At 39.3% G+C, this 16,514-nt stretch overlaps 1 protein-coding gene across 1 annotated transcript in view; it reads right to left on the bottom strand.

Annotated features, from left to right (window-relative positions):
- Positions 1 to 16,514, bottom strand: part of srek1 (splicing regulatory glutamine/lysine-rich protein 1) — a 69,708-nt gene that overhangs the window by 42,294 nt on the left and 10,900 nt on the right. Inside the window, exons 3-5 of the mRNA XM_072595732.1 lie at positions 12,443 to 12,555; positions 4,597 to 4,803; positions 1,088 to 1,266 (exon numbers count right to left, since the gene is read on the bottom strand). Of these exons, the coding sequence (XP_072451833.1) occupies positions 1,088 to 1,266; positions 4,597 to 4,803; positions 12,443 to 12,555 (499 nt within the window). The remainder of the gene's footprint in view (positions 1 to 1,087; positions 1,267 to 4,596; positions 4,804 to 12,442; positions 12,556 to 16,514) is intronic.

The raw sequence follows: 16,514 nt of genomic DNA, 5'->3' as shown, positions 1-16,514 counted from the left end.
CCAATGCAGTACCAGGATGGAAATTAGGTTTTTAAGCTGAAATGCTAAATTAACAGTCAGCCTGCCTATTCAACATGTATTTTAGAAAGAACAGGAGATTCTGCCATGTCCTGGCTAGCTTGCATTGACCAACCAACATCACCAAAACAGTTTTTTTATCTCACTGTGACCTGTAGGATCATGCTTGGCCCATTTATTACTACAATAATAGTAATTTCGATTTGATCAGTCATTTACTGTACTCTCAGATATTTTAACAGGTACAGTATAAACTATAAAGTCAAAATTGAATAGAAGAAATTCAAAATCAAATTAAGAACAGTAAATATTCTCCTGTTTTTCCTACAAGTATCATAAAGACAACAAGAACATTGATGAAAAAGGTCAAACAGCTCATACAAAGTAAGAGTAAAATTCCACTTTGGCACAGACCCACAAATGACAGCAGTAGATTTGCTGAATTTCCTCCACACTGATGTCAAATCATTCATTTTATGTCCCCACTTAAGCTGAACATCCCTTATTTAGTATTTGCAAATTGTGAGAAATCCCACAATAGTTCTCTCTCATAAAGCATAAATGAAAAGCAATATGCAAAGAATACATCGGACACTTAATGAAATATCACTTAGTAGTCAACAAACCCATTTCACAGCAGAAGCAACGACAAAGACATAATTCACCACTGAAAAAGTCACCTTCTGGGCTTTAATGTATTAAGATTTTTATTGTAATCACTGAGGAGACTTATTTTTGATGCTTAAATTAAGATGGAATGAACTGTTGATATTTTATTTCCTTGCTATCTGGTGTAGAAATCTTTTCACTTTGTGTTGGCAGTTCTCAACCCATGATTCACAACAAGCAATTCAATTAGTATATCTGAGTTTTTTTTTAATTTGAAAGTCTAACATCGTAAGCTGTAATAAAGGATATAAATGTAATAGCGACATCTTTAAAAAGATCAAATGGCAAATTCAGAGACATCCAGTAGAACGCTTGATATTCTATTTCTAGATTTTTAACATATATTTTACATTAGCAGCTGGCCATTATTTTAAATCAACGTAAACAAGTAAAAACTTACTTTAAAGGTCTATCCCCAAACATGGCTCCATTGAAGGCCAAAGCTCGTAGTACAGAAGATTGCTCAGCAAATTCAACGAAGGCAAATCGGGTTGGTTGTGTCTCGTCTCCTGCCATACGTACAAACTTGACCTCACCAACTTGGCTGAAAAATTCTAGTAGCTGGTCTGCTGTTGTTGTCTTTAGAGAAAAATGAAATAAAGGAATTATTGTCATCATTAGAGATAATATTGCAGCTATTAACGGTAGAATGTTGTACATAGAAGATGTTACAGCATGGTGTAAACCCCCTTGCTAATTTAAACCAGCAACACAGAAAAGATTCATCCCTGCTGTAATCTGTTAAAGTTTGAGGGGCAAAAAACTATCCCAGAGGTCTCTATTTAAAGTAAAAATTAACAACTTAAGTCCAACAGAATATATTAAAAAAACAGCAACTATTAACAATTCCTTTCTTTTAAACCTGTCTTTTACCTCCCACTCTGCAACAGTCCAATAAAAAAAATCCTGATTAAGATTTACAAAAAAAAAAATCACGTTTCAAAACTAGTCAGCTTTGCCTAGTCTCCTTTGTAGGTTTTCCTCTGTAGATTCTCTCCAAGTCAGCCCCAATATTCTGCTATGTAAACTCCTTCTCCAGACAGGTACCTTTCAGAGAGTTCTTGAGCTAGCAGTCTCTGTGGCAGTTCTCTCTCAACTGTTCCAAAATGTCCGGTTTTATACCCCAAAACATTGGATCGTTTCATTGGTTTTAGTATTATCAAAGTACTAACTTCAAACTTGATTGGATTTTGGATCTTGGGGCCTAATTTAAACTGATTGACCAAATTTGAATTTGTTTTAATCTCATGGTAACGCAGCTGCTGCTAGCTTTTCAACACTCTTAAAAAGTACAGGACCTCCACAAAGAGTTCATTTGGCAATCACGTTGTGAACCCATTATGGAGCACAACTCAATCATTCTACAGTGCACAGAATTCAAACAATAATGCTGCAGACTTGAGACAGATTTTTAAGTCTGAGCTAAAATTGTAATAAAGACCTTAAGAAGAGAGATATTGGCAAATGGATCCATAGAGGGAACATAAAAACAAGCAGTGGCAGTCACCTAGAGAGTCAAAGGAACAGAGAAGGATAACGTTGCAGAGTTTAAAAAAAAAGGTTAAGAGACACAAGATGGAGTCTGTTTTATAAGGTTCTGGATAGGGAATCAGTGCCATTCATCATGTACAACCTCCTAGGCCTTCTTCATCAGCATCTTTCAAACCAATAACCTTCAACATCTAGGAGGACAAGGGCAGCAGATGCATGAAAGTACCATGATTTGCAATCTTCCCTCAGACCTAAACACCATCCAGACTTGGAGCTATATCACCACTTCTTTACTGTTACTACATGAAAATCCTGGAACCCCTCACAACAGCACTGTAGGTTAACCAGATCCCCACACACATCAGCAATACAAAAATGTGAGTCACCAACACCTTTCCCGGAAAGTATTAAGATCCAGAGGACAGAGTTTTAAAGTGCTTTGTTAACAAAAGCAAATGTAAAAACGTTTGCACATAGTGAGAAGTAAAGGTGTAGGATGCATTGCGTGGAAATGGTAGAGTGAGGCATTTAAGATAGTGTTAGAAATTCTTTCAACAGACACATTGTACAGAGTTAAAAGGAAAAAGAGGAAGGAAATACGAAAGCAAAATGCATAGAGCTGGTGCAGACTCAATGGATTGAACATCCTCCTTCAGCACGACAACAATTCTGTGATTCTGACAATAAGATAAAGGAAATAAATGCTGGTCTAGCTAGTAATGCTCAGATCTCACGAACAAATAAAAAAAAAGTAACAGCCTAGACTCAGAAATAAAATAGTAAGTTACAATGTCAAATATGTAGTCAACACCAAAAGGAGGGGTTCATCTAGCTAACACAGATCAGAATAATGCCAATGTACTGATAGACATTAGTAAATTGACAGAATGGATACATAATCTGCTAATATAAAAACACAGCAGCACTTTGTGGAAGACTGGTCTTCCTTTGGAACACAAGTATCTAAATGGAATGGAGAGACCTTCATCCAGATACACAATTAACTAAAAGTAGGTTTATTAGGTACATTAAAAACAAAATTACTAGGGTTTTTTTCTAGATTTTTCAAATGAGAAGCAAAGTAATGTCAGTGTGGTGTAGAATTGCTGATCAAATCTTGGCAGGGTGGGTGAACAGGAATAGGGGTACAGCCCAAAACGTTGATCAGCTGCAGACTGAAATTCAGAATCTTCACCACTGACAAACAATCCCCATAGCAAGTTTGCTTTCGTCAGGTTTCTAGTCCTGATGGTAGGAAGGACTATTTGCTTTCCAAAGTCTCATCTTCCCAGTCCTCTGTTCCAAAACTTATTTGTAGGCTAGTGACTGTACCTTCTCTCTTTTCTCACTGTCAAAAATAATAATGAAGTATTGGTCACATCTGATCTTTCTCTCCTCCCTCTCAAGATTAGTGTCCAGGCTGTTCCAGTTCCTAAAATAGCACATGGTCTCTGCCCTAGCTTTAAATGCTAACTTTTAATCTCTGGAGAAGCAGCAAGATCAGGGAAGAGGAGACCTGTGATTGGAGGAGCTGGAGCAGCCAATGTCTGGGACAGAATTTGAGATTGGAAGAGCAGCTGTCTCTCCTATGCTGGCTGTTCCTCCAATCACAACTTTGCAACAAGTTTCCACTGTAACTGACTAGAGTTTTGATTGCTTAAACCTTGGTAGGAATGTTGGAACAGATACTTAAAATAGTGGATTTCTGAAATGTCAATGTTGGAAATCCACTGAAAAACAGAAATTTCTCATTCTGATTGCAGTTTGTTGTCTACAAAAATGTTCAAAGTTAAGAACTACATTTCTTTCCTTTTATTTTCAAGTCTCAGGTGGAAAAATAAGAACAAAGAACAATGTAATTGTAACAGTTGTAATTAATATTGAAACTAAAGTAAAAAAAACTCATTCATTTTAACTGTGGCATTTAAAAAACAATGAAGAAAAGTTACAAAAAAGAGCAAGCAAACATATTAAGCAGTAATTTTGAAATTAGTATGCTGTAAAAATTCAGTAAGTTATTGAAAATCCAGTCACATCGCATTCAACTACGTTTGGTCAAGTTTTGTTATACAGTAAAATGAACTGCAGGATCAAAGTTCTCAACAATTGAAAGCTTTTCCATTGAGGGCTGAGTGGGAAACATTAACACCTCAACCTCTGGATAATGCAGATACATTAATAATAAATTCTGAAGCTCTACAGTACTTGCAGTCCCTGCAAGTTTCAATGGAGTAATAACAGGGAATACTTAAGGTCTTGCTGTCATGACCAAATAAATCTCTAGATGAAATCAAGGTTTGGTGTGCTCGATTTCAATATACATGCCAGTCAATTTAAACTCTCCAGTAGCAGAATATTTTAACAGCAAGAAGAGAATACAATGTCCAGTTATCAAATTAAATCAACTAACCAAATTACCTGTGAATTCAAGTTTCCAACATAAATGGTTCTTCTGATTTCTTCGATCTTCGAAGGATCCACATTTCCCATTGCTGGAGGTTGAGAGTTTATTCCTAATGCTGTAAGAGCAGGATCAAGTCCAGCTTGTAGTGCTCCCAGTGTGGTCAAAGGGACAGAACCAACAACAGCTCCCACTGAACTCACAACTGCATCGACTGTAGTAATCTGTCAAAATAAAATTTAATGTGCGAATCAGCAAGCTGCTTCATTGAACATAGTCATATAGTTTGAAACATTATCAACTTCTATCCAAATGTGTTGTACATTTAACACCTAACATCTTGAATACACATATGAACTTACAAGCAGAAAGGAATGCCAAACTGAACAAAATGGTTACGAAGAGAGGCAAAGCTTTTCTCACAGGTGTGGGTTGAATGAAGGCTTTCAAATAGGTTAAGACATTTAGAAAATTCTATGACCCATTAAAGCAGTGAAGGGAAATAAGAAAGGGTTCTGCACTCATTTCATGGGACAGTAGTTGCAAATTTTTATTTGTTTAGCACAAAATGCATCATTCATTCCACGACTCAACATTTTCCATTCTAATGCAGCCAACTATCAGTATACTAACAATACAAATTAAAAGTAGACCATTTGATCCTTTGCGCCTTCTCCGTTATTCAATGAGATTACTTATTTTCTTGGCTATAGCTTTTGAGTCCCTAGTTAGTCGAGGCCTTAAAAAAAAACAAATTCAATGACAGCCTCCAAAGCTCTCTGGGAAAGAGAATGCCACAGACTCTTAACAATCAAAGAAAAAGAGTTTGACACCTCATTCTTAAAATGGGAGACCTCTTGTTTATATAGTTATTGCCCAAGATTTAGTTTCTTTCACAAGGAGTAACATCCTCTCAGCAACCAATCAGTCAAATCCCCAGAAAGATCTTATGCAGTTCAGTGAGATCAGCTTTCATTCTTCTTAATTTAAATGAATACAAGTCCAATCTTTCTTCAGACGTGTGAGGCCCCTTTCGGTCATGGCTCGCTATTCTAGCTTGTCTGCTACAGCACTCATCAGCTTCTTTTCCCGTTTTGAGGTGTTGGTTCAGGGTGCTTCTCCATCTCGTACGGTCAGCTGCTAGCCTTTCCCAGGATTCTAATGATATCAAGCACCTTCATGTCCCTCTTGAAGACATCCTTGTAGCACAGCTGGGGACGCCCAATGAGTCTCTTTCCAGATGAGAGCTCTCTAGAGGATATCCTTTGAGATGCGGCCGTCCTCCATGTGGTGGACACGGCCCAGCCAGCACAGTATACCCTGCCTGAGCACAGTGTACATGCTGGGAAGGCCAGTGCGAGATAGGACTGCTGCGTTGGACACTGTCTTGCCAGGATATGCCCAGGATACAGCGGATAGTCCTCAAGTGGAAAAAGTGTTCAGTCTTCTCTCCTGTCTGGCACATGTAGTCCACATTTCACTGTCGCAAAGCAGTGTGCTTATGATGCAGACATTTCTGTCTGCACTGTCAGCTTGGGATTTGTCCATACTCAAGTCATAAGGCGAGCAAGAGTGGAGGCTGCTTTCCCAATCCTCATGTCAATCTCTGTGTCCAAGGAGAGGTTGTCAGTGATGGAGAACCAAGGTACATAAACTGATGGACAGAGTTCGTAGTCATCAATGGTGATGACCGGCAGTGCCTGTGTCCTGTCCTAGGGCGCTTGTCTTCTTCAGACTGATAGTCAGTTCGGAATCCTTGCAAGCGTGGGAGAGGCAATATATCAGTGACTGGAGTTCCTGCTGGGTGTGTGTTGCAACTGCAGCATTAGCAAACAAAATGTCCCTGCTAAGTGCCACATTTACTTTTGTTTGGGTCTGAGGCAGGCTAGGTTGAAGAGCCTGCTGTCTGATCTAGTGCGTAGGTAAATTCCCTCCATTGCAGTGCCAAAGGCATGTTTCAGGAGTTGAGCAAAAGAAATCCCAAAGAGTAGAGGAGCAAGGATGCAGCCTCGTTTAATACCTTTGTGGATGTCTAAGGGCTCAGGAAAGCTGCCTTTGAACGGCACTGTCCCCTTCATGTTACTGTGGAAGGATTCCAGCATGCTCAGCAGTTTCAGTGGGCAGCCAATCTTCAGAAGAACCTTGAAAAGGCCGTTTCTGCTGACCAGGTCGAACGCCTTGGTGAAATTAATGAAAGCGATATATAAGGGCATTTTCTGGTCACTGCACTTCTCCTACAGTTGGCGAAGGGAGATGACGACATCTACTATTGATCTTTTAACTTGGAAGCCGCATTGTGACTCTGCCAATTTCTGTGGGTGAGTCAAGACGAGCCGAGCAAAGACTCTGACAGTGTTGAGGCAAGAGATGCCTCTGTAGTTCTCACAGTTGCTTCTCTCACCCTTGTTCTTGTAGAGGGCAATGATCTTGGCATCCCTCATGGCCTACAGTAAAGCTCCTTCTTGTCAGCACTGAGACAGGACTTCATGCAATGGGAGCAGGAAGCACTTGATCAGATTTGGAGGAATCCAGTCATTACTCGGGGCCTTACCTAAGGCCAGGCTGTCAATGGCCTTGCTGAGCTCTGTATTGACGGCTCTGCAGCTAGCTTGTCCATGGTCGACAAGTGATGACACCAAGTGCTGAATCTGACACTGTATGCTCTCTGGAGTAGAGATCAGAGTAGTGTTCAACGCACTTCTCCATCTGCTGGCCTTTGTATGTGATTACTTCCTCAGTAGAGGATTTGAGGGGGGAAGGCTGTCTTGCTCTGAGCTGGTCCTAGTGCGTTCTTGATGTCTTTGTACATTCTCCTTATATTCCCAGTTATAGCAGCCATCTGAATTTCCTCTCTTAGCTGTGCCCAGTACTCGCAACACCTGGCAGTCTGCTGAACCTTGTTCCTGACAGCCCGGAGAATCTGCAGGTTCTTTCTGCTAGCTGACCACTTGCCCTCAGCTAGGGCAACATGCTTGGCTTCAACGACAGGGGTCATCTTGGTTGCCTTAGTCTCAAACCAGTCGTGTGTCTTGTCGGTCTTCTTTACAAAGATAGCTAGGGATGTGTGGTGTATGGTATTCCGCAAGATTTCCCACTTCTCTGTGGCACAGTCTCCATGTCACAAGGCGCTGAATTCTCTGTTGAAAGCATTTTAGAACTGTTGCATAAGCTCTGTCTGGGACATCTTGCTGACATTAATGCGAGGGTTCCCATGTTGCTTCATGCAAAGGAATCTCTTAGGTTGCAGCCTAATCTTGCAACACACTATGGAGTGGTCTGTGTCACAGTTCGCACTGTGGTAAAAGCATGCATGGAGAACGTATTTAACGGCAGTGCACCTAACTAGGATCAGATCGAGTTGGTGCCAATGCTTTGAGCACGCATGTCGAGGAAACCTTGTACCGAGGCTTTGTCTGAAAGCAGGAGTTGGTGATGAACAAATGGTGGTAAGTGCATAGCTCAAGCAGTCACTGTCCATTCTCATTCATTTTGCCCACACCAAAATGCCCAAGGCAGGAGGGCCATGAGTTGTGGTCTGCACCTACACTAACATTAAAGTTGCCCAGAAGAACAAGTTACTCCTTCCTATGGACGTTGCTAATGAGGGGTGCAAGATTGTCGTAGAACTCTATCTTTGTGTCTGGCATGGAGGACAGTGTCAGCGCATACAGGCTGACAAGGCTACCAGTGGTTGAGGCGAAGAGTCAAGAGTCGCTCTGAGCCATTGCTGCCCTGTTCTACTGTGTTTGTCAGGTTGTTTTTACTGGAAAGCCCCAAGCTCTCTGGGCTCATCAAAGCTCTTCCCCAGGCAGTAAAACGTGTAGTCTTCTCTTTCAGTGAGCCTGCCTCTGCCAGACTTGTTTCCTGAAGGGCACCTATGTCCATGTTGAGCCTCTTGAGCTCATTATTTATGACAGCTGATTTTCTAGAGTTGCTGATGTCCTGGAGTTTTTCTGAGAAGCCAGTCAGCATTGTCTGGACGTTCTAACTACCCAGTTTCAGAGCTGGTCTCTTTTGTTGCTTGGTGCAATCTGTTGCTTGGATAATTCCTAATCCCCATGCACCCAATCAGGTAGCAGACGGTGGCAGGACAGTACTTTACTGGCTGAGGACTGCTCAGCTGTCCAGTGGGAATCTAAAATCCGTCCCACTGTAGGGAGCAACCTCTGGCATCATGTTCTATGCCAATCTAGCAATGACTTAAAATCAGTATCTGCTGCCCCCCCCCACTCCTCCCAGTGTTGTGTCGACGTTGTGGGTGAAGTTGGAGCGTTTTCTCCATGTGCGGTGGTGGTAGGATGCAAGCCTAGGCGATGTGGTATGGGGAACAAGCTGTTGGCCATCAAACACGTCCTCCGCTCCATGACACTGGCTAATCCAAAGGAACAGCAAAGTCATTACAGTTTGGTACTCGTGTCGTCACAGAAGCTGCCAGAACGAATAGATGACAACAAACTGCCTTCGGAGCCCTGTCTACAGGTTTTTCCTTGAGGTTTACTCTTGAAGCCTTTCCCACATGTGGGTCTGGTTTTAAACCTCCGCTGCCTTGCGGTCTTCATAAGACAAACTGCTCATCCCAGTAATCAAGTGACCTCTTCTGCACTGTTTCCAATGAAATTATGTCCGTTTTTAAATAAGGGTCACCAAAGCTATTTCAAATGTGATCTCACCAATGCCCTTTACAAAGAGTCCACTCCTCTTGCAATATGCTACAACAGTCCATTTGCCTTCTCAACCATGCTGGACTTGCATACTAGCCTTTTATAATTCATTTGTCAGGGCACCTAGACTCTTCTGTACATTAGAGTTTACCTCACAATGCTGCAATCTTTATTTAAATAATATTTTATTTTTCGACACTTCCTACAAAAGAAGGCACGTTCACATTTTCTCACATACTTTTTATATACTAAATACTGCCGACTTTGACAGTACAAGTGAGATCCCAAAACAAAACCAAGCTGGACAGATCACATGTTTCACTGTTTTGCTTAGTTAGTTAACAATGGTCTCTGAAGCAAGGTTTCAGATTTTTTAAAAAATTAACTGTTTATTATGCAAGAGGGAAAAAAAGGACAGCTTTTTAAAAAACAATTCACACACAGGATGTGGGGTTTCCTGGCTTGGCCAACATTTATTGCCCATCAGGAAGTTCAGAGTCAACCACTGTTGTAGGCTTTGGAATGACGTAGGCCAGACCAGATAAGGATGGCAGATTTCTGCGAAGACACTAGTGAACCAGATAGGTTTTTCCAACAATAAACAATTGTTTTTTGTGGTCATCATTAAGACTTTTAATTTCAGATTCTTTACTGAATTCAAATTCCAACATCTACCATGGCAGGATTTGAGCCCGGGGTTGCCAGAACATGAGTCGAGTTTCTGGGTTAATAGTCTAGCGATAATACCACTAGACCATTGCCTCCCTTTGATATGGAGATATTGCAGCTATATAGACATTTTGCTATTAAAATATCAAATATTACTAACTCCAACATTAAAACATAGTTTCAACTGGATTCCCAACACTATACATTACTGAGAGTTAAGATCAGAGAATTTATACACGCATCTCAACTCTGTGCTTCCATTTTACTATCTCCTTCTAGTTGTTCTTTCTGGAACTGTGGAGAAAGTATTTTTGATGCCTCTCAGAGTGGCATAAACCTTTCACATTTAAACAATTTGATGATTGCTATCCAAAGTTCTCCTGGCTTGGAAGCTGTAGTGGCTGATTTCCTCTGAATTAAACTAAATCAAACCTACTAAGAGATGGCAGCACGGTGGCTCAGTGGTTAGCACTGCTGCCTCATTGCGCCAGGGACCTGTGTTCGATTCCAGCCTCGGGCGACTGTCTGTGTGGAGTTTGCACATTCTCCCAGTGTCTGCGTGGGTTTCCTCCGGATGCTTCGGTTTCCTTCCACAGTCCAAAGATGTGCAGGTCTGGTGAATTGGCCTTGCAAAATTGCCCATAGTGTTACGTGCATTAGTCAGAGGAAAATGGGTCTGGGTGGGTTACTATTCGGAGGGTCAGTGTGGACATTTCCACACTGTCGGGAATCTAATCTAATAAACTAAAATCTGCTTCTGAACTCAATTCTTAATTTCTTTCAACTAGAAGTCTATTATTTTCTGAACTGAACTGAACAAAACCAATAGCATAATGTGTTTACACTGCCTGCCAAAAACCCAAATGTACAAGCATTTTTAATATAAACAAAATACCACAGATGCAAGTGATTTAGAAACTCAACAGATCTGGCAACATCTGTGGAGAGAGAAAAAGAGAGTCAATGCGTTGAGTACACGACTCATTGGACTTGAAATGTTAACTCTGTTTCACTCTACACAGATGTTGCCAGACCTGCTGAATTTTTCCAGCACTTTGTTTTTAGATGAGTAGAGTACAGGTATCCCCTGCTATCTGAATGTAGAGTGTTCCTATGAAACCTTTGGTAAACCAAAATGGTGTAAAGCAAAGAAGCATTAATTTGTATGTGATAAATTTCACATTTTTCCCATCAAAGCGACAATCCTCTTCAGATTTCTTTTGGTTAGCAAAAAGAGATACTAATGTAGGTGATGCGTAAAAGCGAAGTTGTGTAAAGCAAACTTTCGAAAAGTGGGGGATATCTGTAATCTGCTCCATTAACACTCTCAGGATTCTCTATGTCGGCTTGGATTGTTCTTTTGGATCACTGTTCCAAGATAGTTTTCAGACCATGTAAAAAATGCTCCACAGCCCTAACTCATATTCAAATGCTTCCTTTAAATCAATTCAACTTCCAAAGATGATGATACATTTTATCCATCTTTCATGATATTACTTACAGCCTAGATTTTTCTTTTGCACTCTCACAATGTACTCTCCACAACTTACTTTTCAACTTATCTTTGTGTCATCAGCAAATTTAACTAACATACATTTAGCTCCATTACCCAAGTCATCCAGCACTGATCCCTGTGGCAGCCTACTTGTTACATTTCATCAATATGGGAAAAGGGCATTTATATATCTATTAAGTAATGATGCTGTTCCTTTAAAAAGGTTATGTTGGCCCTAGTTTTTATTTCTCCAGAGAGGTCATAAAAAACACAGACTGCGAAAAATCTAAGGATTATAGGGTCAGTTTGCTTTTTGCTAACAGATAGTGCCTCAGGTAAAAGCTTATTAAGTTTAAAAAAACACTTATACAATGAAATGGGATCTAGCCATTTCTCCCAGCTCAGCTTTTCTCATTTGATTTGGCTTTTGGTCTAGCTTTTCTTTGAAAGAAATCAAGCAGTTTTGAAGCTGCTGAACTCAAGAGAAGCAGGTCCATGCTCACCCTCTCTCAGACTTCTCTCCTGCAAGATCCTGTGTATGATTTAACCTTTTACGCCAAGGGATGCTTATGGGGATTGTTGCAAGTATTGGGAACAGTATCATCAAGTTTGTATAATCTTTTGGATTTTCATATCGGGTAAGTTATTCACTATTCGGTTCTCTTTTGTTTGCGTTTCATTTGGTAATTTTGTAAATTTGACCAGCTGCATCACTCGTAGAATATCCGCGTTACACCCGCCTAAAACAACTAGCAAAGTTACGGTCTGGGCGACTTTCTTGAAATGTCTGAGGGGGTCTGGCCTGGTCCATAACACTGCTTCCTTTTAGTTAACTAGCCCTCTATTCATATAGTATGTCAATGCCTTTGCTCACAAGCTAGTTTCCTCCTCAGACAGCCCTGTGTTCCATTAAGTTAAAGACTGAATTTTACAAAGGAAACTATCAATCCATATAGCTTCTACACTAATGTCAAGTGTTATATTTATTAATAATATTTGCAAATTCACAGATCTTAATATATTAAAAAAATCACTTACCGAAGCAAGGGGGTTTGAAGTAGGGACTGGGAGCAAGCCTGCACCGGGTATCAATCCTGGAGTACCAGAAGGAACTAAAAGGGACACGGCTTTGGCTTCATCTGGGATTTTACCTGTGAAAGAAACAAAACAATTACTTAGGAAAATGGAATAAAATTTTCAAAAAAGAGTTCTTCCCATCTCAAAAGCACAGATTGACTAATCTGAGAGCTCACTTCTAGATCCTTCCAAAAACATACAAACAAAGATGTCTTTTTAACCTACTCTGTAATAAAATTAAAATAAAGTGCAAAACTGTCAAAACTGTAAGCAACCATATATTACAGGAAAAGTTGTTTTAATAATTAAAAATGTAGACAATAATTTAACACTTTGAGCTATGGTCACCTGTACTTGAAACTTATTGGTCATGTACCATACGATATCAAGCATGGACGCTTTCCCCAGGCGATCACTCTCAGTGTTCGAAAGTTGTGTTACACACGACAACCGTTCATGTTGGCTGCATCACTACTAGCACACAGAACATCAGATACAGAAAAGAAGAACATTTTTTAAAATTCTTTTTTCAGTCCCCAATAAAATGACATAGCCAAAATCGAAGAACTGATTTTCGTTTTTAAAAAAAAAATTAAAAACCAGTTTAACAGTTGCAGCAAGACACCATAATTGTTCATGTGAGATCATAATGTAATGTAATGTAATTCAATTTGCCCTGAATACCATGACAAATTACACGTTACCTTGCCTGTGCAACAATGATATGTGCATCTGCACAAATAATTTTACAGTCAACTGATTGCCAGTTACTGCGCAATAAAATTGGGGTAGGAGATGGCCAGGAACAGCAGGGAGCTCAAAATTTATGCAGCCCTTCTGTGGCTGAATTGCAACTGCTTTTAGTGAATTACTTAACTATCCTTCCTCCTTCCGGGCCCAGGTAACCTATAGAACTGGAATTAGTTGATCTCCTGTAGCACTGAGTATAGCCTTTATATCAAGTTGCTTACAGCTCTGTTCCTTTAAGGTTACTGTTAAATTATTATCTTAGAAAAGAAGCATAAATTAGGCAAATACTGTAATAAGCTTCCGTAGATTAACAACTGCTTGTGGTGCAACAACTACTGCCAAAGTCAAAAGCCAGTTAATCAACATCAGAAAAACTGTATGGATATAGGCATTAGCTTAATATTTTTGATAATTTTGAGGCGCAACAGACATAAACTAACTCAAAAGTTTCACATCCAATGATAATTAATATCATTGCTAAACTAATTAATTTTATTCAACAAAGGGCAATAACAAAACCAATGGTCTTGCACCCTCCAAAGGGGAGGAAAGGAGTGGGGGTGAAATGACATGAGATACTGGTGCTACTGCCACAAGCATATCTTTTTAGTTCTACAAGCTTCTGTCAGATCTGTTCAACTATGTGCTACGCAAATTACTGAGACTTAATTGCGAGTAACTGCAAGAAAAGAGCCAAATGCAAATAAGTAAGAAAAACAAGTCAGAAAAGAGAGTAGGAACAAGTAGAACAGAGTACTGAGTGAGTAAGAGAACGAGAAAGAAAACTGACAAGGACACAGAGGCGGAAAAACAGGATTAAATGATTATTAGAAAGCAAAAGGTAATCAGCCAAACTAGAGCAAAAGAGAAAAGGAGAAAGAGCAAGTGAAATTCATTAAATGATAGAGGAAAAGTACTGTGCAGATTTCAATTAAGTAGTTTAATGTAAGCCATACTGTAGCAATATCGGTAGTGCCACTATGTGTCACTAAATAGTAAATACATTGTTAATAAACCAGTTCACAACGTTTGTTTGTGCTACATACAGCATTATGATTTAAGTTTCTTGTTTTGAAAAACAAAAAGACAGATTATTAATATATTATTTTTAATTAAATTTTTGCATTGTAAGCTGGCACACAATTTTAAAAAAAATTTGTTAATTGGTCAACTCTTATTTTTAGTTTGCTATTCATTCTGGTGCATCACTAGATCCAATAATGAATGACTTTTCAAAATGCGGATTTGGTGTCCATAATATTTATGGAGGGAGGTCAAAGAAGCTGGAAAGTTTATGGACATGGATGTCCTGCTGAACTCTATTGCAGGATCTCAATGCGGTCAGTATCCTAATCACAAGCTAGTCAAACAGATAACCTGTAACCAGTAGTCAGGAGAAAAACTCAGCTGCAGTGGGTGCAGCTCGTACATCCAAAAACAGAACATAGAAATCAGGAGGAAAGGAGTGATGCCAAATATCAGTTCACAATCACGAAGCTGAAGGCTTCCTTGTAAAGTTAGAGAAAGCACTCTGCTTCCCAACGTGCAACAGTGCTGAAAAAGGCAGTGATCTCATGAATTCAGTACTGCCGACTTTCTTTTACTGCCATGTTCGTTGACTCCTGGGAAACTCATATTGTAAAGTCAACTTTAAATCAAGCTCCCAACTGCAACAAAATCCAATTTAAGTGTACGTTCAGCACTTCCATAGAGGATATTTGAACGTCAAGGATACTGCCATCCTAAAAATGACAATGGATGCACACCGTATCAGGGTCACATTTCAAGCATTTTTCAGTTTAATCCACAGCTTATCATAGAGGGGACTGATATCAACAATCGTGATTTTGCACTTCACAATATGACGGCTTAGTGATTTATCTGCTTGACAGACATAAACATCAAAGGTGTCAATAGAAAGTATGCCCGGATACTGGCATTGACCTTTTACATCAGGACTATTTGACAGTAGTGATAGCAACATTTTGAGAACAGATTAAGATGTTGCTTTGGTCAGATACTGCAGTCACCTGTAACAATTCTCTTGCTTTCAGAAGCCTGCGATGAATTTCTGAAAGTTCAATTTTAATTTGTTCAGGTTTACTACTGGATCCTTTTACTGGATAATATCTAAAGTCTCTGCAGGGTCAATTCATATTTCATACATGTTCTTGTGTTTAAAAAAAGAATAAGTCAAACTATCAATGCTACCTTTAGGTGCTGAGTTGGTGAGAACACCTTTATCATGAATTAATGCAGGTGAACAAGAAGCGCAAGTTAACTTAAAATTGTAAAAATAATCAGTCTGCAGCCATTGTAGAGTCATAGAATAATATGCATTTTATAGCATGGAATGCGATCGCTCAGTTCACTGTTATTTCACTGGGCATCCAGTACCTACTTTAGTCCATTTTCCAACACTTGTTCACATATGATATTTCAAGTGTTAACCTAAATACTTCTTAAATATTGCGATGGCTCCCAGTCCTAATACCACATCTGTGTTCCAGATGTATAGACTTCCTTTGGTATTAAAAAGGACTATTTTCCAAAACAAACTGTGAGGTTACCATTGAAATTTTAAGTACCTCCAAATTTTAAAACATCAAAATGTTTTAAGTTAGGTGAACCCAACTCAAATCTTTTCTAAAAATAATCAGTGAAAGAGACAGGTTAGTGAATAAACATGATTGTGATTCGTTAGTCACGTAGAGTTGAAAGGCCACACATTTATTAATTTCCAGTCTGAACTGACTACAGAAGGCCAGAATAAAGGTAACCCTTTAAATTGTGGGGAGAAAAATTAGGTAGGGTTCACACTTCTTAACACATTGATCTGTACTTAAAACCAGACACATATGGATATTGGATGAGAACAAAATGCAACCTTGCTGTATTCTTTTCTTATAGTTCAAAAGACAATTAACAATGCTAAACTATATTTATTAGTCTGAAATGTTAACTCAACTTCTCTCTTCACAGGCAATGCCTCTCTTGCTAAATACTTGCAGCAATTTCTGTTTTTATTAGTCAAATGATATTTATTGTCAGACCATCACAAAAACTAATTAGCTTTCGAATAAGGAATCAAAGAGCTATGGGCACCCAAGCAATTTGTACACTAATACAACTCACACCGTAGGTTTGAGGAGAAAAGTCAAAACCTGGATTAAAAAAAACACAATGTACTGCTTCAGGCAAATAGAACAAATGCTTCCAAACACTGCCATATTTAAGAACTGTATCAAATATTACCTTATAAAAACAATATCACCATACCGCT

Source organism: Chiloscyllium punctatum, chromosome 2 (genome assembly GCF_047496795.1).
Source record: "Chiloscyllium punctatum isolate Juve2018m chromosome 2, sChiPun1.3, whole genome shotgun sequence".
In the NCBI taxonomy this organism is placed as follows: Eukaryota; Metazoa; Chordata; class Chondrichthyes; order Orectolobiformes; family Hemiscylliidae; genus Chiloscyllium; species Chiloscyllium punctatum.
The sequence above is the reverse complement of the archived record's forward strand: the minus strand, read 5'-3'. Positions and strand labels throughout refer to the sequence as shown.